Source organism: Zootoca vivipara, chromosome Z2 (genome assembly GCF_965207765.1).
Source record: "Zootoca vivipara chromosome Z2, rZooViv2.hap1.1, whole genome shotgun sequence".
NCBI classification, from domain to species: domain Eukaryota; kingdom Metazoa; phylum Chordata; class Lepidosauria; order Squamata; family Lacertidae; genus Zootoca; species Zootoca vivipara.
Genome location: NC_142585.1, coordinates 27,754,180 through 27,777,780, shown reverse-complemented (window position 1 = coordinate 27,777,780; position 23,601 = coordinate 27,754,180). Strand labels below are relative to the sequence as shown.

The 23,601-nt window shown below is 42.9% G+C and overlaps 1 protein-coding gene across 3 annotated transcripts in view; it reads right to left on the bottom strand.

The window, feature by feature from the left end:
• Positions 1-23,601, bottom strand: part of LOC118084151 (vascular endothelial growth factor receptor kdr-like) — a 198,883-nt gene that overhangs the window by 54,670 nt on the left and 120,612 nt on the right. For all 3 annotated transcript variants that reach the window (XM_035113499.3, XM_035113500.3, XM_088664660.1), the window contains exons 12-17: positions 20,476-20,584; positions 11,895-12,188; positions 7,629-7,775; positions 3,308-3,433; positions 2,158-2,264; positions 897-1,032 (exon numbers count right to left, since the gene is read on the bottom strand). In XM_035113499.3, coding sequence (XP_034969390.1) covers positions 897-1,032; positions 2,158-2,264; positions 3,308-3,433; positions 7,629-7,775; positions 11,895-12,188; positions 20,476-20,584 — 919 coding nt within the window. The remainder of the gene's footprint in view (positions 1-896; positions 1,033-2,157; positions 2,265-3,307; positions 3,434-7,628; positions 7,776-11,894; positions 12,189-20,475; positions 20,585-23,601) is intronic.

Here is a 23,601-nt window from a genome sequence, read left to right as displayed (position 1 = left end):
TCTCTACCAACCCTCTTTCAAGATTCATTAGCTGCAGAAGGGTGCATTCTTGGGTGTATTTTCAATTACTTCAGAGCAATGAAAAGGCTTGACAGATTTGGACTATGCTTTGCATGGAACTCAGAGCACACTGTAGACCAAGGTTAGTCAACATGGTGTCCTCAATATGTTGTTGGACTGCAATTCCCAACAGCCCAGCCAGCATGTCAGGGATTATGTGAATTGTAGTCTAGCAATATCTGGAAGACACTGCATTGGCTATTCCTGCTTATTGATGTGCACGGTCAAATCCTTTTATACCATGTTGGGGTCCCATAGCTGAAAAATCAATATGGAAAGCAGTTATGGTACTTGAAGGGTGAAAATTTGAAAACCACCATACAAGAATATCATATCTAACCGAGGCATCAGCAGAAGGTAGATTGGGATCAAGCGGTAGATATCTGAGTGATTTGCAGTGGACTACCAAGCGTTTCTGACTCCCCATTACTTAACAGTGGCAACATGAAAGCCTCCCCCTTTTCTAAATTGCACTGCTGAGATGGATACTCATAGAAACATAAAATTGTAGAGTTGGAAGGGACATACCCCTTCCAATCTAGTCCAACCCCCTGCAATGTAAGGGCGAGCAGAAAGGAAAAGAGGAGCAAGGAGTACATTTATGTTTTACAGAACTGTGAGGTCACTAATGATAGTGAAATAAAACCCCTGGGCTGAGCATGTGCTCAGAAGTATTTTCCGCACCCCTGGGGGACACAGCTCTGACTGGTGGACCTTGGGGTTCTGGCAAAAGTGTGTCCTACAAGCCTGAAATATATCCACTCCTGACCTAGGCTGTGGTTCTCAGAATGCTTAAGCTCCTGCTTCTGAAGCTTGACATGATACACATCACTTACCTAGCCGCAGCCGGTCCCTTGGGAATTCCCACTTGCTGCTGTCATATGGGAGACGCTCGCACTGCTCATCAAGCGGCATCTCCTCAGGATCCATTATGATTGACAAGTATCCTGTTTTAATATCTGTGGCATCTGGCTGTAAAGAACGGAGGTGGGGGGGGGAATCCCCAGTTAAAGTGGCAAATGGCCGCTGGATCCAAAACTAAATGAGAGGGAGTCTAACAATGTGAGCAAACGACTGGTCCAAAATCATGGCTTTGGTTCAGTTTGCATTCTGTTCACATGAGCACAGACTTATAAATATAGATACGCATTCACTTAGTCACCCCAGCAAAGTTTAAATAAATACATCTCCAGGCAAGTAACCAGAGATGACTTTTTAAATATGCTCAATAAATATTAGATTAAATAACTGAGATGGTTAAATATTTGAGATGATTATTAAATATTTAAGATGATAATGACAATAACAATGGTGATGATTATAAACATATCATTTAATATATTATATACTATTAATAAATATTAAATAAAAATACAATTTTTTTATTTAAAACTCCCCCAATAAATATACTTAGCTGAAAAACCAATATTAGAATCATAGAACTGTGGAGTTGGAAAGGGCCCATGGGGTCATCTAGTCCAACACCCTGCATAAAGCCATGCTGATTGCCAATCCAATGCATGCGAGAATAATGTTTTAACCATGGCACCTAAAAGTCAGTAAATTTGCTGCCAGGCAAATCTATCTGAGGAATGTGTGCCACCACAGAAAAGGTCCTGTCCCAATCACCACCTGTCTAATCCTTGGAGGTGTGAGTATTGGAAGCTGTGCGTCAGACCAAACAAAAACCCAGACCAGGGGGGCAGGGAGCACTTCTTATCTCATGACTGCATTCTGTAACAGGCACCCTTACAGGGGGGGGGGAATGCCAGCAGGGGGTGGAGCAACACCTGTGGCTCATATCTATGTACAGCAGGCTCTCACAAAAGTTGGAGGTTTCTACACCCACAGTTGAAGGACATATTCTAGCTAGGAAAAAGCACTCAAGGAAGTCACAGAACAGTGCCAGTAAGGAGGATGGCCTAGGGAGAATCTCAAAGGCCAGGTGGAGAGGGTTGGAGGGCCGTATTCCACCCCAAGGCCTGAGATTCCCCACCCCTGCCACAGATTATTATCTGCAGAATTGCTGCCTATTCCTGTTCTGAACAATTTTGGTATCTAAAAGAAAAGCCTGGAACATTTCAGAGATCCTCTTACTTTTCTCAGTTTCCGTATGAAGAGGGTGAGGAGGAGCCAGAAGAGGGTGGCTGCTAAACCAGTGCAAACCAAAATGATTACTTCAATATTGGACTTTTCCTCGGAGCCTGGAAAAAGAAATACATGATTCACTTACAGCAAAGTGTTTCCCACTGCACCATGCACAACATTCCAGAAATCACACATGTGTCCAGACACAATGATCACCGCTGCAGGTAACTAAAAAGAACACCTTGTAAAATTAAAATGCTCATTCGTGTAGCAAACCAAGGGATTGGCTTCAGATGGCTAGATTGGATGTTGCTTGGAGTCACTTTCATACAGTGGTACGTAGAACAAAGATCTTATATGGATTGGGAGCATGTAGGAAGGAAAAATATTGGCAGGTGGCAATTTAAATTACTTCTCAGTTTACAGGGAAGGCATGTCTGTTGGGGTACTGGGATTATTGATGACTACTAAGCCTGTGATGGCTGCACTCTGCCTCCACAGTTAGAGGCAGCAAGTCTTCTGAATAGCAATTGCTGAAAACCACAGGAAGGGAGAGTGCTCTTGTGCTCGAATCCTGCTTTCTGGTTCCCCCCAGGCATCTGTTTGGCCACTGTGAGTACAGGATGCTGGACTAGATGGGTCACAGGCCTGATCCAGCAGAGGCTCTTCCTGTGTTCTTGGAAATGGAAACTAAGAGACACCGCTTTTGGCCTCTGATACTGGTTGGGCCAGTATGTTGGAGGTTTCTGCATCACTAAGGGACAGCAGATGCTCTGTTGTATCTTATGGCCTCTGGGTCACCCTTCCAGGGGCCACAGGTTTGCATCCTAAATAAGCCTATGGAGCAAGAAACAAAAGGCATGAAAAACAACCCAATGAAGACTGGATATGCTCAATAGCTACAGTATGGAGGGCATGAGGGAGTAGAGTGATCCAGAACACTAGTGTGAGAATATGTGTGTTGTGTGGGGGTGGACTGGAATACCTGGAGGAGAGCATTATCTGGCTGGCATGAATGACCAGAAACACTCCTGCTAGGAGGCAAGGATATTGTGCAACATTTTGTTGCAGGTCCAGCTCATCCTCACTGCAGCTCATCTAGGGTATCTTTACAATGTTTGACTGAGCCTGTCAAAGGTTTTTCCTCTTGCAATCTCACCTTCTATTTTAATAAATGCTTGGGTGCTGTCTTGGCCCATTTCATTGATGGCCTTGCACTTATAGTGACCCTCATCGTCCTTTTTCACTCGCTCAATCACCAGGGTGTTGTTTTCCATGGAAATTCCTGAGGGATGGATTGAAAAGTAGTTTTAGCACGTACTAGAGTGTTTTCATGGAAGCATTTTCAACATATAATTGGCATCTAGAGTTTGCTGGCAACATCACACAGAAAGTGCTTGGAAGTGTAAAGGAACATGAAATCAAAGGGAGCTGCCTTATTCTGGGTCACACCATTGGACCATCTTGCTCAGGGCCGTCTGCTCTGACTGGCAGTAGCTCCCCAGCATCTCAGGAAGAGTTTTGCTCTCTCAGCTTTCTGAAACCCTGTTAGCTGGATGTATTATGTATAGGATCATATGAGGCCTGCTCCCCCCTCACGCCAACCCACAATTTGTACTACATCTAAGGCAAGGAATAGGCCTGCTGCAAAAAAGTACCAAATTGAAGAAGAGAGCTCAGGAATTTGTTTTGAATCTCAGAATGTGAAACTGAGCTCCCAGTCCTTCCACACAAAAATCCATTCCAAGCTTTCTTCGTTTTGGCAGTGTAATTTAGAGCAGCAGGGGAGTCATTTTGCTGCAGCTATGGTTAGAAAATTGGGATTCAGGAATTCTTTGCCAATCTATTGCAATCTGTATTGGATGTGAAATTGCTTTTATATACAAAATTATTTTAAAATTGTTTTTATATATGGAATTGTTTTTAATTCTTATTATAGTTGGTTGGTTTGTTTTTCTTGTTAAATCACTCTGAGCTTTTTATAGGAAGTGATTTGCAAATAGGATTAAATAAATACAAAATACTTGGTCCCCCATCCCCCCCAGTAAAAGGATACTTTTGTTCGTCACTTTCTCACTTAGTGCATTCTGATGCACTCTAAAAAGCAACCATTTTGAATGCACACCTAAAAACTTTAAGGTGCATGAGGCCCTCAGAGCCAGGCTAGCTCTCCAAATGTTTGCTGAATTACCCCCCCCCCCCAGCTGCACCCAGCATAGCCACTGATCAGGTACTATGAAAGTTATAGTTTGGGTCCTTTTAGTTGAGAAAAAAGGCGAGTAAGAGGTGACATGACAGAAGTTTAAAAATTAAGCATGGAATGGAAAAAGTGGATTGAGAGTTTTTCTTCCTTCCTCATATTGCTACAACTCATGAACACTCAGTGAAGCTGAATGTTGGAAGATTCAGGACGAATAGAAGGAGGTACTGTACTTCTTTAAGCAGTGCATAGTTAAACTATGGAACTGGCTCCCACAGGAGGCAATGATGCCCACCAACCTAGCTGACTTTAAAAGATGATTAGAAGAATTCATGGAGGAGAGGGCAGCCAGGTGGGTATGCTCTGCCTCCACCGCTGCAGACAGCAATACTTTTGAATGCCAGACAGCAATACTTTTGAATACCAGTTGCTGGAAAATGCAGGAGGGGAGAGTGCTGTTGTGCTCAGGTCCTGCTTGTAGGTTTCTCACAGGTAACTGGTTGTCCACTGTGAGAACAGAATGCTAAACTAGATGGACCACTGGCCTGATCCAGTTATGTAGTTAAGTAACATCTGGAGGGCCACCCATAAGCCACCCATGCCTTAATAGAACTCAATGAAGGAATGGCTGTTCTAGAAGATGTAGTTTCAATGAAGGACCATTCTAAATAAGATGGGACAATATGTTTAGTCTGTCATACCTCAACATTTGGCCATATTTTATCATGACCAAGAAACAGAAGGTACAGACTACAAAGGGGGTTGTGGGCATGATTCTCAATGGCTGGAGTAAGTGTCCGTTGTTAGGAGAAGAGTGAAGGACTGTGAATTTATGATTGTAACATGTGTGAACCCTTCAGATATTTTGTTATATTAAGTGGTAGGTGTTAAAATGCATGAAATGAAATTAGCAGGGCAGCTCCTGGAGAAGCTGCTGCAGTGAGCACAAGTCCTCCCCTCCATCCGGACATTGGGTTGCCCTGGCCCCCACTTACAGGGGTCCCACTCTTCCAAATTTCCTTACAACAGGCAAGGCCTCTCTGTGTTCACATACTTCACCCTTTGTAGCACTGGAAGCTTTTTACAAGCACACTATGGAAAAGCCCATTGGCCTGTGCAGACACCAAGCAAAACCTGCCATCTTTAATTTCCCTGCTGATGCAGGGGATTTCTAAGTGAATTTGTTTTGCTAAGGAGGTATCATCACCAAACAGGTAAAACCCACTGGGACTGAAGGGGGATAGGGTTTAGATCTGTAACGTGTCCTGCCTGTGAATGCGGCTGTTGTTAACATAAGCTCTGCGTGCAAGTTTCCATGCAGAATGCTGAAATATTTACCCTGAGGTGTGTGTGTCCCCCCCCCTCCAGATATTTTATTCATGTTTCCATTGGCTGGATGAGTTACATGCTTGTCCCTCTGGAATTATTTATGAAATTTCAGTAGCTGTAAAGGGTTTCTGGCCAGAACAGCCTGATCTGAATTATATATCCCTTTCTGCCTAACCCATGAAGGAAAATTAAAGACATAGGGGCAGCCACTGATGAGGAGCAGAGAAAAATATGCATCTTTGCAAAACACAAATTAATCAAGCCTTAGTTTGAGACATGGGTGGCAAATGTCTCTAAAGGGTGAATGTTCTAAGACCAACAAAGTCTTAGAAGGTCTTAGAACCTTCACTACCCCTAAAATACACATACCTTATTCCAGCCCTGGGACAAGTACGGTACTGAACAAATCTGGGAACTTTTGGGAACTGACTTTTTAAGGAAAGGGCTGGTGATGTTTTCATTGCAATAACCTGTGTCTTTAAAAGATGATAGGTAGATAGATGATAAATATAGACAGATTTAATTCTATTAGCGTTTATTTGCTTTTTAATAATGGTTTTTCTGTTTTTTACTTGTTTCTATCTTATCTGTAAGCTACCTTGAGCCCAGGTCTGGGGAAAATGTGGGAGATAAATAAATAAAATAATAGTAATACTAGTATCAGCCCTGCAAGTTTTCAGCCTCAAACTGACCCCTTCTCTGGGTTATGGTTGTGATGGATACCTCTCAGCTAGCAACAGTTACAACACACACACACACGATCACCAGAGCAGTGTTTATCTATAAAAAGAAGATTGTGAAGGACAAATGACCATATGTCTCCTTCTCTCATGCACCCACCCCTTTCTAAAGGTCAGGCAGACTAGCTGAAATGAAAGGGGAAGTTAAGACTTGCTCGCCAATGTAGCATTCGAGTTACTTCTTAGTATATTTTGCACTGCATATGATATGGGGCTTATCCATTTGCTCCATTGCTTCCCCCACCCTCCTGGGGAAAACCCAGAGTTCAGTGCTGAAACAGAACAACTGGCAATCAGGTTTTCCATGAATTTCCATTTTCTCCAATTTAGCACCAAAGACAGTGTTTTTCTGGATGAAAGTGGCAGGGCAGGGGCAAAGCCACTCATACCTGTGCTTTCTAGGCATGAAACAAGTGGAAGCATGGACAAGCCATAAGTTAAGTTCATGCCATCAGATGCTCCAGACACCCTACACTCATTAAATTGGCAAGATTCATGAAGCCAGTATCAGGACAATGACATTATCTGAATTGAAGTGAACAGGTGTGGGTTCCTGGATGTGGCCTATACTATAGCTAGCATGCTGAGCATCCCAGAACTATCACAACTGCACAGAAAACATTTCCTCATCCCTGAGCTCAGACCAAGTGGGCAAAAGAAGCAGAACATCAGGAGTAATATTAACTATGTTGTCCAGCAGTTAAAAGAATGAAACCTGCTGTTCTGATTTCTTTGTTATATAGTGGTGGGGCTGGATAACTTTCTTTCTTTCTTTCTTTCTTTCTTTCTCTCTCTCTCTCTCTCTCTTTTTCTGTCTGTCGAGGGTCATATTGTCATGATTAAAATGCATTTTGTATTTTTTACACATGGTTTTAGTAAGTTGCCAACCCTAATAAGCAGAAGCACTAAGGATGACTTGTATATTTGACAACCTAGTAATGTTTGCTAGAGACATTTATGCTTATGATATATAATGCTTGTATAATGCTTTTTTAAAATAAATGGATCAAATCTCTTTTTTCTACTCTATCCTTTTATTTTAAAAAGTTAAGTAAGCCGTGTTTCTAACCCAGTTATGAGCTATGCAGAGCAGCATATTGCCTACATTGACTGGCAGCAGTTCTCCAGGTTTCAGATGCAAGTGTGTCTCTGAAGTTAATCAAAGGCAAATACCACTACAGTAATCAAAGGTTGGAGAAACAGAAGCTCACCTGAAGCAGGTGCAATTGGATAGCCATTTTTCAGCCAAGCAATTGTGGGTTTGGGTGTCCCATTTACTTTGCACTCCAGAACAATTTTCCCACTAACATTAACTTCAAAGTCTGTGAAGTTCTCCATAATGTAAGGCACAGTCTTAGCTGCAAATATAAAGAAGCAACGCTTTTAAGGACCACATATTCACCAAAGACCTGCATTTCCATCCTTATACCAATACAAAGTCTCTAATGCATGGAAAGCAAAAAAGAAAGAAAGAAAAGAGGAAAGGATACAAAAAGATCACATCAATAAAAACACAGCACAGTTTAAAATCCAACCAAACTAGGAATGAATAGTTGGATGAGGCTATCCTCCAAAATTCAGAGGAATACGGTATAATAGAAAGTAGCTCTCATGGTTGCAGATAATGTGGCTGAAGCATGTACTAAGTGCTTTTGCTCAGAGGACGTCCTCAGGCCACAAATTCAGCCCAGGTGTCAGTTTTATCACATGCTCACTGGAGGTGGTCCTGAGCCAAATATTGGGACGACAAGAATGCAGAGTCAGTTTTGTCCTGTAAAAACAAGAGTGAAGATGACCACCACCCTAAATAAATGTATGCTGAAAGTATCATGGACAGATGCCAGGAAGCATTATTTACTTCTCCTACCAGTATTTGCCAGACAATCTAGCACAGTTGTCTATACTTTTCATCCTTTCTGCCTCGACTATTGTATTTTAACCTCAGAAACATGGCTGGTGCCAGGGGTTGGTATGGTAGGACACCTGCCAAGGGCCCAAAGTGCAGCAGGAGCCCCACTGATAATAGCCCTGTGTACATGCGTCTCATGTTTACCATTGCAACCTACTTGTTCACCTGACTCTTCCTCTGCCCCAGAGGGGAGGTGCAAACAAACAACAGCGGTGGGTGACTTCCTCAAGGACTCCCCGCCAACAGCTGAAACTGGCACTCCTCAAGAAGACTAGTTGAGATTTGAAAGTTTTCTTTTTCCTTCTCCAAATAGTATCACGTTTATGCATTCATTTGGGTCATATCCACACCATACATATTTAAAGCACATCTAAACCACATGGCTTACCCCCAGAGAATCTTGGGAAGTGTAGTTTATTGCTCACAGAGTGACAATTCCCAGCTGGGAATTCTTTAACAAACTACAAATCCCAGGATTCTTTAGAGGAAGCCATGTGCTTTCAAGGTACGTTGAAGATGTGAACTTTGTGGATGTGAACTGTTAGTTTTATACCAGATGATCCAGTATAAAATTTTCTGTTTGAAATATTGGGATTGCCCTCCGTCCCCCAAACAGTTATAATGTCAGCCCAAGGGTGTAAGAACACTATGAGAGCTATGCTAGATCAGGTTAGACACCGATCTAGCCCAGCATCCTCTTCTCAAAGTGTCCAACCAGATACCTATGTCCTATGGACTGCAGCAACACCTCTCTGTCCCATCCCATCCCACCCTCCAGTCAGGGTTGATATCATACTGAGTAGGAAGATGAGTCAGATCAATTCTATCAAGTTCTCCCACCCAGGTCTTAATGGTGAACACCATGTTGGTTTTATAGGATTAAGAGACCTGTGGCCTTCTAAATGTTGTTGGGACTACAGTAAATATTGTCATCCATCTGCCATGTTGGCTGTAGCCGATGAGGCAACATCTGGATGGCTACAGGTCCCCTACCCCCGCTTTAGCCATGGTGGCACAGCTGACGATTGCTCCCTAACAACGGAATGATTGAGCAGCCTAAACTTTTTCAACACTCTGACAGAGAAAATCACCAACTGCTTAAAAAATAAATAAATAAATTCACCTGTACAGCTACCTTGTTTTCCCCAAAATAAGACATACCCATAAAATAAGCCATAGCAGGATTTCTAAGCATTTGCGCAATATAAGCCATACTCCAAAAATAAGACATCGTGATAGGTGCAGTTCTGGAGGGCGCCAAGGAAGAGGTGAGGCTGGACGTGTAATAAAAATAAGATATCCCCTGAAAATAAGCCATAGTGTGTCTTCTTGAGGAAAAATAAATATAAGACAGTGTCTTATTTTCAGGAAAACACGGTACAATATTTTGGTTCAAGCGAATGACAGACACAGCTCTTTGAAGTAAAGTGTTTTGAGGCACCTGGCTGCAGATAATAACATCCTGACAGGGAGAATGCTGTTGCTGGAATTGGATTTTCCGAAAAAGCTGGAATTGGATTTTCCATTTGCTCTGCTGGAGAAATTCTCTCTGACTCAAAGAACGTCACAGCAAATCAAGTGGCCAGGTAGAGAGAAGCAGCTCTTTTTAACCTTGCTTGTCACATTTTAATCATTCAGATTAGTGTGGGGCTGCACTTCCCACTTTTATATATTTTACTATTTATTCTCTTACATCTATATCCCATCTTCTTCCATCATGGAAGCCAAGGCAGTGTACATGTTGTTCCCAGAGGTCTCCCATCCAGGCACTGACAAGACACAGACTTACTTTGCTCCAGCAAGGAGGTGGCCTCATGGACCTTCAGGCTGGACACTGGGGACATTTGCTACAGTCCTGTATTGTAGTTGGCATGGATGAATTTGTTTGGGAGCCAAGACTCTCTGTTGACTTCTGAACTTGGGAGAATCACCCAATTTTCACTGTCCCCCCCTAACTAGCATAAACTGAATGGACACCAGGGTGCAACTGGTGGCGGTGAAGGATACCCATTCCTGCTTTCTTTGAGGTCAAGTGGAGAAAATCTTCACTCACTAATACCATGCCTAGAAAGATGGCACAACTGAGATGTGTAGAATTTCTTTTTTTCATGGTATGTTCTTGGTATGTTAAGAAATCTGACAAGGACCCTTTGACCAGCAGGAGTCTTTTATAGGCTTAGATCAGGCATCCCCAAACTGCGGCCCTCCAGATGTTTTTGCCTACAACTCCCATGATCCCTAGCTAACAGGACCAGTGGTTGGGGAAGATGGGAATTGTAGTCCAGAACATCTGGAGGGCCGAAGTTTGGGGATGCCTGGCTTAGATAATCATGAACGTTCATTAAAATCACAAACCAAGTTTTAGAAATTGCAAGATGTGAAAGAATTAATCTGGATCTCCCTTTATCTGTCTCCTAAAGGTTTCTTTGGATGGTATCCAACAAAGTACTTTTGGTTAAACGATGAATTTCCCCTCCCTCTCCTCTCCCCATGCACCCCATATCTATTCTGAGGGTTCCCTCAACCTTCCAGATCAGATTAGCGAGGGGCATGGGGGCACATGGGAGAGGAGAAAGAGGAAGAAAGAAGCTTCTATTCCATGTGGAAATTATTGTGCTAGTGAATGTACTTTGTTGGATGCCACCCTTAGTCTTTATCATAGTCCACTGCCATATATTTATTCCTTCAATTATGAGGCTAATACCACAGGCTCTTTTGGAAAGAAGAGCTATGGTTTTCAGACCTTTTACACCATGAAACGCACAGATGTGCTTTATGAAGGCCTCCAGGTTCAGAACTCTTGTGAGATTTCAGTGAGATCTCATGTGATCTTGCCAGTGGTGTGAAGCTGCTCCTCGGTGTTCCACCGCTCAAGGGCACTGCTCAGAAATATCTAGGTAGCCATTCTGGGAAACAGGTTACTATACTAAATGAACCTCTGGTCTCATCTATCAAGGGGTGCTCATATGTTCATATCTATTTGTTTCCACACTAAAGTCTAGAGCCAAACAACTTGTGACCCACCAAGCCAAATACAATATATCAGACATATATTGAGGTTGACCTTGACAAAACCTCTTGCTGTTTTTTATTTTGTATTTCTGCTGCTTGTCTGGGATTTCAGAAAAGTGAGACATGCACTGTGCAAAGCACCACCTTCTGTTTGAATTTTTCTACATTGAGTTTCAATGAATGGTCCTGAGTTCTAATATTGTGAGATAATGAGGAAAAACTTGTCCCTGTCCACCTCTTCCCTACACCACATATAATTTTATGCTCCTCTGTCGAATCCTTCTCAACCCAAGCTTTTTCTACTAAAAAAAATCCCTATTGTACCTTTTCTTCATAGGGGAGTTGCCCTTTGCTGAACCTTTTGCCAACTCTATGATATCGTTTCTGAGGTGAGGCCACTGTGTACTAGAATGATACACAGTAGTCCAACTATTCCACAGATATGCATAATGACTCTAAGATATCTGTAGTTTTATTTTCAATCCCTTGACCTGCCCAGGTATGACCCCGTTCAACAATATTCCCTTGGGAAATCTGGCCTCCCTACCAGACTCACCTTTGATGTTGAGCATGGTGTTTTTCTCCAGCCCCTCAGTGCTATTTGGGTGGCTTCGGGCTCTGCACCTGTATAGGCCAGCGTGGGCCTGTGAGACATTCTTAAGGCCCAACGTCAAGTAGATGGAATAGTTGTCCACCTTCTTCTGCATCAAAGCATCAGGAACGGCCTGCAAGGTGGGGTTGTACCAAGAGAGGTGGTTGTAGATGTACTTGGAGGACTTGCAGGTCAACTGGACGTTGCTTGCTACAATGGCTGTGATTTGTGGCTCAGTCTGTAGTTGGGATGGCACATCTGGAAGGGGGGGGAGGAGAACACTTGTAACCAAGCTTGAAATGCAGTTGAGAAGATGGGTGACTTCTTGTTTTCAAACGATAAAAAAGCAATGGCACAAAGGAAGCTGACGCAGACCACAAGTCCATCTAACTCAGTATTGCCAACACTTACAGGCAGTGGGTCTCCTGGGTCTCAGCAGGCAGGAGTCTTTTTCCAGCCCTATATGGAGACTCCAAGGACTGAACCTGGAACCTTCTGCATGCAGAGCTGATACTCTGCCACTAAGCTATGGTCTTTACCAAATGAAGTGCATATGGACTAATGCAGTTCGACCTGAACAATGCTACAAATGGGAGGGGACAGGGAAACTGTGTGTGCGTGTGTGCACGTGCTGGTTGCCAAACACTCTCCCCAGCCTCTGACAATATTCACTCACCCTCTATGTGGGTGATGAGGTATTTGCGGCCTGCTGCCATCTGTTGCACCACTGGGTATCACTTCTTGGGAGACAAATTCCCCTCAAGCCAGCTTGACCCCTGGTATCCCTCCAGCAGGTGGGCTGGAGGTGATGGTGGCTAACCCAGTGCCAAGCCTAACTCACTCACATCTGTCATCAATAAACTTGTAGCCTAATATTAACCCATACAATGTTGTTGGTGGTCTTTGGTTTTGCTGAGACATCCTGATGGGGGCAGATTCAAGGCACCTGCGCATGGAGCCAGGCCTTAACCAATTTTTTATAGTCTGAAATTACCTGGCAATTATCCTTACAGCTGCTGAACTGAGACTAATACATTTCCATACACATAGATTTCTCTGTTCCCTTTTTAGGATTGAAACTAACAGCAGACTGGGCATCCACCATTTCTTCTACCTAAAACATGAGTATGGAACGTCAAGCCTGGGGGTCAAATACAACCCTCCAGGCTTCTCTATCCAGCCATTGGCTCTTTCTCCAGACCATGTCCGTCCCCAAGACACCTCCATTTCTCTGCTCATTTTTGCCTCTGGTCCCACCCACCACTATCATGTAGACCCCTGGAAGATTGCCCATGGGGGAATGTGGGCCTCAGGCTGCTAAAGGTTCCCACCTAAGACATAAAACCCTTTTGTGTATGTGTGTTGAGTCATTTTAGTCATTTATCCCAGAGAAGACCACAGCAAAACTCAAAATCTTGCTCACTACTTCGTAGATAAAGGTAAAGGTAAAGGGGCCCCTGACCATCAGGTCCAGTCGTGTCCGACTCTGGGGTTACGGCGCTCATTTTGCTCTATAGGCCGAGGGAGCCGGCGTTTGTCCGCAGATAACTTCCGGGTCATGTGGTCAGCATGACAAAGCTGCTTCTGGCGAACCAGAGCAGCACACGGAAACGCCGTTTACCTTCCTGCCAGAGTGGTCCCTATTTATCTACTTGCACTTTGATGTGCTTTCAAACTGCTAGGTGGGCAGAAGCTGGGACCAAGCAACGGGAGCTCACCTCGTTGCAGGGATTCGAATTGCTGACCTTCTGATCAGCAAGTCCTAGGCTCAGTGGTTTAACCCACAGCGCCTCCTGCTAATGAAAAGGTATTGTTTCCTGGTCTAAATTTGGATTTTCAGTTATTTTCTTGCGATTAACAAGCAAGTTTATGGCTTGCTCCTCTAAAATAAAACACTGAAGGTAATAAATTTACAGTTAAAGTCAAACAATAACTATATGATAAAAGCTCAATGAAAAAAAGGCACAAAGAATCCAATCCTATATTCACTTACCTGGGAGTAAGTCTCACTGAACTCAATGGAGCTTACTTTTGAGTAGTTAGTATATATAGGACTGCACTGTAAAGTAGTACTTTATTTTTATGACTTTTCAACAGCCCCATGTGTTTGATTACCAGCTCTCAATAACTGCTGGCTTTTCTATTTTCAAAGGAAGTGTGGCCATTGCTTCTTCATCCCAAGAGCAGTACATAAAGCTGCACAATCACTCGCTCCACTCCGTCCTGTGATGATTACAAACTGCAGAATGGGATCACGTCCAGTAGCAACATCTTTCTCCCTGCCCCTTTTCCTCTGTGGCTTAAAATCCAGTTCAAGGGGACTTGAAAGCTCGCTCACAACATTTCAGTCAGTCCTAATAATAGATATTACGCTACTGATGCTTTTGGAATGTTGTTTGTTTTCTACCCTAATGGATCAATATAGCTACCTGCAATGTTTGTCTAAAATAACATGGAAATCTGATGTAAAAGCAGCAGTCAAAACTAGTGTGAAACTTTTAGAAAGAAACCATCATCCAAAAAATAAACTAAAATAAAGTAATATTTAGACAATGCCAAGTTAGTCAGATGCAAGCTCTTAATGGCTTCTCTCTGGCCTGACTGAGATTGGTGAATCTGTCAATTTTAGTTTCTCTCGGTTTCTTTCTTTCTTTCTTTCTTTCTTTCTTTCTTTCTTTCTTTCTTTCTTTCTTTCTTTCTTTCTTTTACAGTCTTCAGTTCCCCCATATTCCCACATTAGTTCGTGACTTAAAAAAAAAAATCCTCATGAAAATTCATCAACATTTTTGTGTGAAGTTGTCCTAATACAGTCGTACCTTGGAAGTCGAAGAGCTTAGATCCCAAACGTTTTGGCTCCCGAACGTCACAAACCCTGAAGTGAACTATTTTTGGAAGCTGAACATCCAAGGTATGACTGTATTCATATTTTTACAAAGCAAATTCCCCAAATATAATCCATTTTTAACACATTATTTTCAATAATATATGCATTTTCAGGCACACTTTACACCTGTATATGCATTTTTGTACACATTACTTGGCTGGAGAACCGCAGTGCAACATTTGCAGAAGTGCACATTTTGAAGGGGGACTCTCGATTCATGTATTGCATCAGAAAGTGCAATTTGCATAAGCTCACCTTTAAATGTGTACTGAATAGAATTTCTCCTCTACTCTTAGGCCTGATCTGGGCATGTTGCCATTCACTGCACACCCCATTAGGCCCCTAAATGGCTATTTTGCTGCAGGCATCTTCATTTACCCCAAACAGAAGGTATCATAAGTCTATAGGTTTGAGCATTGCATCTGGGATAAATAATGTAGTATTTGGCAGAAAATGAACTGCAGCAGAATAGAAACAATGCTAATTGTGACAAGTGGCAATTCCTGCCTTCTTACACTCCCTATTGTAACTAGGCTCTGTTTGTATGAATGGTAGCACATGGGGCAGGTCCATGACCATGTTTGCCACATGTATGTAAAGATACACTGCCAAGGCCTTCAGCTGAATGCATGGAATAATAATAATAATAATAATAATAATAATAATAATAATAATAATAATAATTTATCATATATACCCCGCCCATATGGCCGGGTTCCCCCAGCCACTCTGGGTGGCTTCCAACAAAATATTAAAATACAGATATCCATCAAACATTAAAAGCTTCCCTAAACAGTGCTGCCTTGAGATGCCTTCTAAATGTCTGGTAAATGTTATTCTCTTTGACCTCTGGTGGGAGGGCATTCCACAGGGTGGGTGCCACTACCGAGAAGGCCCTCTGCCTGGTTCCCTGTAACTTGGCTTCTCGTAGCGAGGGAACCGCCAGAAGGCCCTCGGCGCTGGACCTCAGTGTCCGGGCAGAACGATGGGGGAGGAGACGCTCCTTCAGGTATACTGGACCGAGGCTGTTTAGGGCTTTAAAGGTCAGCACCAACACTTTGAATTGTGCTCGGAAACGTACTGGGAGCCAATATAGGTCTTTCAGGACCAGTGTTATGTGGTCTCGGCGGCCGCTCCCAGTCACTGGGTGCATTCTGGGTTAGTTGTAGTTTCCGGGTCACCTTCAAAGGTAGCCCCATGTAGAGCGCATTGCAGTAGTCCAAGCGAGAGATAACTAGAGCATGCACCACTCTGGCGAGACAGTCCGCGGGCAGGTATGGTCTCAGCCTGCGTACCAGATGGAGCTGATAGACAGCTGCCCTGGACACAGAATTGACCTGTGCCTCCATGTACTATCCGTGTATAAGACGAGCCCCAGTTTTGAACATTATTTTAGAGTAAAAAACCCTCATCTTATACACGGAGAAGTACAGTTGGTGCTGACCTTTAAAGCCCTAAATGGCCTCGGTCCAGTATACCTGAAGGAGCGTCTCCACCTCCATCATTCTGCCCGGACACTGAGGTCCAGCACCGAGGGCCTTCTGGCGGTTCCCTCATTGCGAGAAGCCAAGTTGCAGGGAACTAGGCAGAGGGCCTTCTCGGTGGTGGCGCCTGCCCTGTGGAACACCCTCCCAAGAGATGTCAAAGAGGAAAACAATTACCAGACTTTTAGAAGACATCTGAAGGCAGCCCTGTTCAGGGAGGCTTTTAATGTTTAATAGATTACTGTGTTTTATTTTTCTGTTGGAAGCCGCCCAGACTGGCTGGGGAATAAATTATTATTATTATTATTATTATTATTATTATTATTATTATTATTATGCAGAGGGGGGATGGGCAATTGTTTGCAGCCATGAGGAGGAGGAGGTTGTCAGCAGCGATTGGGTGGGTAATTAGTGGCTGTCGCAAGGGCTGCTGTGGATTGGCTTCCACTGCTGCAATTGTGTGTTTGCTTGCCAGCTGCTGGTGTTGATTGGGCAGACGCTTTGCGGTGTTTGTGACGCATGTGATTGGCAGCGTTTGTCAGTCTGGTGAGTGATTTTCGGCAAAAAAGCTCAACAACTACGGGCAGTCCCCTCCATTTTCTTAAATTGGAGTCCCCAAAAACAGGGGGCATCTTATACATGGGGGTGTCTTATACACGGAAAAATACGGCAATTCTCCAAGTGATATTCAGCAATTGGCATGATGGGTCATTTTGCTGGGAAAGATATAGTTTGGAACTCTGAAATGAATGAATAAATCAAAGCATGTTTAACTCCGCTCTTCAACTGAAAAGGTTTCCAGAGAGAGCAGCTTAAAGATCAATAACAAGCATCTCCGGAGAAACCTCAGAGAGCTGCTGCCAGTCAGTGGGGAACATTTTTAAGCTCAAGGGCTACATTCAACTTATTTTATTTTTTAAGTGCTTGTCAGATGCAATTTAATTCAGTTTGATTCTCAATTATTTCTAGGGCTGACACCCAATTAAAGAAAGTTGAGTTAATGTATGGGTTTTAGTTGATTAATCAAATTAATTCATCAAAATGTCTGCATGTTTGCAGGTGAATAACATAATATTGTGAAATAAAGCCAAAAAGCAGAATTTACTTATTTTGAGATAATGCACACACCTGTAACGACATCTTAGAAAAGGCTTTCCCTCACGTGTAAGGGATGAGGGTGGGTGTGTAGAGCTTGCCAAAGTTACGCATCTACTACATGTTTTGGAACCGTGAGCACATCTGCAAACCAAATAAAATTCTTTGGGCATTACCCACCCACCACAACCTATTCTATTGGCTGTAACATAATGCATCTCTTGAGGTGAACTTCAGCAGGGAAGTGGAGAAGTAGCATTGCGGGCACTAAGGAAGGCCTCTTTGGGCACATGTTTGCTGAGATGCTTCCCTAATGTTACCTCCTTGTCACTGTCTAGAGGGGCAGTTTTGCACTATAGCACCAGAAAAGTGGAACAACCCCCCACCCCACCCCTGGGAAACTGTGGTATGAAAAGCTACAGGAGTTCAGCAGAAAGTTATGGGACCTGCACTGATCAGAAACAAAGCAGCATGATTGCCCCCCCCCCCAAAAAAAACTTTTGGAGGCACCAGCAGCATTGAAAGCAAGATTGTGGTTAATCACCCTGATGGCACCATGAGCAAAACTGTCATGAATGCATAACCAAAAGGAACATCTGGACAATCAACCCAAAAATATTTAATTAATTAAATAGCTTTCTCCACCCCGATGTCCTACAGGTATTTCAGACTATAATTCCCATCCTGTGCATGCCTGGTACTGATGAAAGTTGTGGTCGGAAACATATTGATTGTTCCAAGTTGGGGAGGCTAGATTGAACACGGTGTCCCTATTATGTGAAAAGTTGGAAAATGTGAAAACCTCTTGTGTCACTCTACATACCATACCTAAGGAGGATGATTCACCTTGAGAGCATAGCTGCCAAGTTTTCCCTTTTCTCGCGAGGAAGCCTATTCAGCATAAGGGAATTTCCCTTTAAAAAAAGGGAGAACTTGGCAGCCATGCTTGAGAGTGCATCTTCACTTTGCTTGTTTGTTGAATGTCTGTGCTTACATTGTCCAGACACATAAAATATACGGTAATTCATATCCTTGCACTGAACAGATGCAAACAGCCTTTAAAAAATCCACACACACAACTCACCACCGTAAAGCATGTACTATGTGACATCTTCTAAAAGTAGCTGAGCATTTGCTTTCAGATGTAGTTACTGTATTTATTAATTGCTATTGCTGCAATTTGGGAGCTCAAGTGCCCAGGATTCCTTACATAAACATATAAATTATTCCAATGAGAAAAGGTAAACTGTCAGTATATATCAAAAAGGAAGTCTGGTTCCATTTGTTTTTACAAGGAATTAATTGGCTTTAATTTCCTGTCCTTTGCACAATAAACTGCATAATTTAAACCCTCTGTGCTTTTGCAAGTTCTGTGTTTGAGCTTCCGCAGAGCAGCTGCATTGCTTACAGTGAGAATGGACAGAACAGCCCCCTTGCCAGCCTGAAAAAGCACAGGCCCTTTTCATGTGTCTCATAAATGTGTCAGGAGAGGACAAACTGCCTGGGGCAACCGTTTGTAACTGTCCCCATTTGGGAATCTGGCAGCAAATCTTATCTTATGTCTGTTAGGTAGGACATTTAAACTTTTGTGTGAGGAAATCAAGCAAACCTCAAGGGACACAATCATACAGCAAAGTCCTCTGTGCAAGCTCCAGTAAAATTAGTCGGACAGGCTTTAGGGATGCACAATTCTGGCAAGTTTGATTCTCGAAGATTCTCATTTTCCCAATATTAAATTCAATGCACCATACTTCTGCATCAGCTTGCGAATTCATCAGCATTTTTGTGGTACTTTCTCCTAACAAGCATATTTTAATGCACTTTTGACTAATGTACTTTTTAAAAATCCCCAATGTCCTCTAATACGATGCATTTTTATAAATAACTTTCACCAAAACATGCATCTTTATGCACATTTCACCAAAAATGTATACTGTATGTTCGTATATGTTGTTTGGTTGGGCACAGTGCTATTTTTCCTAGATTTAAGAAGTGTGAATTTCTCATAAGATGCAAATGAGCTTGAATTTCTTCTCCACCCTTTTCATTCATATTGCATGGGACTTGTACAAGAGGATTCTTCTTTGCAACATTCCTAACTTAAGGGAGAAATCCTAGCATACTGATGTTGCTGGCTGTGTGTATGTATTTGGGATTCAGGGCAGGCTCCTCTCTGCTAGTGAAGGAGAGCATTGCTGATTGGTGGAGGTTCTGAGATGGAGTAGGACTCTAAAACAGGACATTTCGGAGGTGGAGTTGGGCCAGCCTAGGATTTGCCAGTTCATTGCCAGGTGGGTTGAAGGGTCTGATCCAGGCACCTCTGTTGCACCAGCTGGGAGCTGGCTCAGCAATAACGTCTGCAGGAGCCAAAAGGGCCCCCGATTCATTGGAGACTCAACATTCAACATAGATGCCTGGGGCAGTCATAACTTTGCAGGTAGGGCAAGCAGCACAGCCAAACTTCACCTTCTGCATATGGACGCTCTTTCCATGGGAAGAGAGCTGCTGATTGTGTGGCAGTGGGGAGGAATGGAAGCTATGAAGGTATTAATGGATTTAAGAATCAAAAATGTGTTTGTAAGCAAGGTGGCCATGCATGTGTGTCCCCTGCAGCTCTGGGCTGAGTGGAATGTAAGATCTGTTTAAACCGATAACCACAGGCACCTTTGACAAGATTACATAGCTTCTGCCACAGAAGACCCTGTTTTGCAACCTTGCTATTGTGAAGTGGGACATTCCTACTCTTGCCATGTATATCTCTTTGAACTATGCCACAATGTATGTTTAATGGAAACAGAAGTGTGTTTCAGCTGTTGGCGTCCAACTTGCTTCATCTGCATGGGGAGAGTATGTTGGAATGCAACATCCTGCTTGACTTACAGTTGGAGTCTGGCTCTTATTGACCACCCTGGCTGAATCCACAGGGTACTGAACCCCAATATTTCCCTAGCAAGTATCCCATATTTTGAAGTAGCCATGGTGTCCAGTGAACCTGCAATGCATGTATGCATGCATGGATATATGCGCATAGCTGCAGATGTGCTTCCAGAATATAAGGTGTGAAGGTGCACTGGTATCTTACCTGAGACATAGAATCTAATGCTTCTTTCTTCTGTGCCAACCTTGTTGGAAGCCACACAGAAATAGACCCCAGAGACATTGCTTGCTGTGGTTTCCAGGGTGCTTATGATCTGCCACGTGGGAAAATAGAAAAGACAGCCTGGTTACTTTTAGATGTCATGGAATAAGCCAATCTGCAGAATCTTTCACACAAAGGGCTCAAGAGTCACCTTTGGGGGATGAACAGCAGAGGCATTGTCAAGGGAGGACAGGAATAAAGTTTAGTCCAAGCAAGGCAAATTTCATCTTCCAGTGATACCGTTACAGATCCTCAGATGTTTTCAGCTACAGGTCAGGTGCAGGTTAATCTACTTTACTTAAATATTGATACTCAGGAAACTGGTGGTGCAGACAGGGCCTAGCTTAGGGTAACAGCAAGGATGAAAAATTCCAAGAGTTTTCTACTTGAAAGAGGGGATTCTAGCTGAGGTCATTCCCATCTTGCTCGCTTCTTACACACATCTACCAGTCTGTCACACATTGATTTCACACTTTCATCAATGCAACTTAGAGCTAAAAGATCCACATTAGTTAGGGAAACTTTGCAGTTTTAGGCCAGACGTCATCATCCTTATGCTCTCCAGAGCATCATAATCATATTCCAAAACATCTGGAAGGGGACCAGGTTGTGGAAGGCTATTATACACTCTTACCTAAAAGTAAGTCCCATCAAACTCAATGGAGCTTACTACTGAGTAGACATTCCACTGCCAGAGAAGGAGTTGGGATTCGAGATGTATTTCCCTCTTCTGTGTCATTTTAAATTTGTTTTAAAATTTATATGATATGGTCTATCCTCCCGTCCGACCTGATTCTTGGTTCTATCTCACAATCCAGTTATGTTATGTTAGGCTTGTGAAGATGAACTAGGGGCAGGGGTCAAGAAAGGAGTTCAGACTATATCAGGCAGATGAAATAAGAGAGAATCTCTCTACTAATCTAAATCCAAGCTTACACCAGTGATGTGTCAGCCTTCCCTTGCAAGTCTTCTCCTTTCCACAGGCAAAACAAGCCTTACTTTGGGGGAGTGGGGGTGGCGGCAGCAAAGTGGCAGGGAGGGTTCGCTTCCACACAGTAGAGGAACCACAAGGTCCCTCTTTACCTGGAAATTATACCTGGTGAGTCACTTCCTCCCTTGTGGATCCTCTGCTGAATAGGCATGGGATGAGGATTTTGCCTGAGGGTCTCAAGTCATTTTGTTCTGGATACCAAGATCCCTTTTGCTGACAGGGTTTGAATGTGAGAATTCCCCTAAGCCTTATCTTTGCCCCCCCCAAAAAAGTATCTCTGGCTATTTTCTTTAACATCCTACACCAAATATACAGAGTACAGTATGTTCCCCCTCTCTCTTTGTAAATCATTCACCTTGAATGCATTTGTAGCAAAAACTAAGCTTAACTTTTCAGCTGGAGCTTCCAAACCAGGCTCAAGGGCAGCCCCAAATAGAGCACATTGCAGTAATCTAGCCTCAAAGTTACCAATACATGGACTTCACCAATGGTCTTCAACTGGTCCAAACATGACACCCAACTCTGACTCCCAAACTGCAATATGGGACCAACTGGGCAGTCACCCAAGGTGCAGACCTCGGAGGAGTGCAGTACTGACCTTTGAGGGGCACAGTTTTATACAGATTGGTTTTTGTTATATCTTATAAATTACTGAATATTTGACTTTTATATTTTGAAGAATTTTATCATTTTTGAAGTAATTCATGAATTAGAATTGTTCTTTATGTATACGTGAAATAGATAAAGACCATAGAGTTGCTCAGAGGTTATGTTACATATTTCTAGTAAGCTACGGCTGATAAAAACTGACCACCTGTAGCTCAGTACCGCAAACGAAAGGCAGAGAAAGCTAAGGAGCAGGCAAAGCAAGAAGAGTTCTTCCTGAAATACCTTTGTTCACAGAAAGCAATTGAAGAACAAGAATATGACTGTACTTTTGTTGAAGCTAACACCACTGAGGGAGCTGAATGTGGTGCTTCTACTACAAATTTGATACATTTCTTGAAAACACACATAGGAAGAAGAGGATGTCAAGAAAGCAAGAGTAATGCAAAGTCTGCAAAAGAAGAAGGTATTGTGCCTGACTTGAATTACAGTCACCCTGTTAACTGGCCCAACTATTGCAATGATAACTTGTGACATCTTATAATAGAACATGGACCACAGCAGGTTGTTTCACACGATTTCCCCAAAGACTAAAGAAGAAGATTTTCTCCTATACACTACAAGAGACTAGCAAATAGTGAAAAAGTGTGCTGTCAATGGTTGACACGTTCAACCTCAAAATATGTGTGTTTTCTTTTTGCTGTAAGTTGTAAGCGAAAAATTTGGTACATCACCCCTACAAGGAACAGGTTCAAAGGGCTGGGGACTTATCCACACATACCTTTTGCCCCAATCTTTTGAGGCACAGGTCTGCACTTCAGATCTATGTGTCTGAGCATTTTATTTTTTGCCCCAGAAATTTCCTTGTGGGCGTCAGGGGTGATGATGGTTTTCAACAAGTTTGGATATATGCTACTGAGAATGAGGCCCAGGAAGAGGCACCACAAGATCCTAAAAACATATGGAAGGAACCTTGTTGGTTATCCCTGCACTAAATAATTTGGTACCAAGTTACTTGAAGGACCACCTTTACCCACATTAGCCTGTCTGGGTTAACCAGGTTCCCAAGACACATGCAAACAGATGTTTAGAGATACAAAGGCATTGAAACAGACATATATCTTACATGCCCTCCATGCTTGTGTGGGAAATAAAGGTGTAACACTGGCAGACATTCACCAAATCCATTTGCTGCATAACTGCCTTTACTTGCAAACAACTCTTGAGCCCAGAAATTTGCAGGATTTCAGTGGGGAAATGAAAGATTGAGAGTGATTATCTTTTAATAAGAAGAATCCCTTGAAATGATTATGTGCCAGCCTTTCACTCAAGCTTTCTTCTTCTGCATAAATCCCTGCATAAATCCCTGAGATCAAGTTATCTTGGCAGGGGTCTAATGCAAAGGTTTTAGTTGTCTGCATGCTCAGGTCCTCTTTCAGTTGCCAATAAAATAATGCCACACGTCTCCAGAA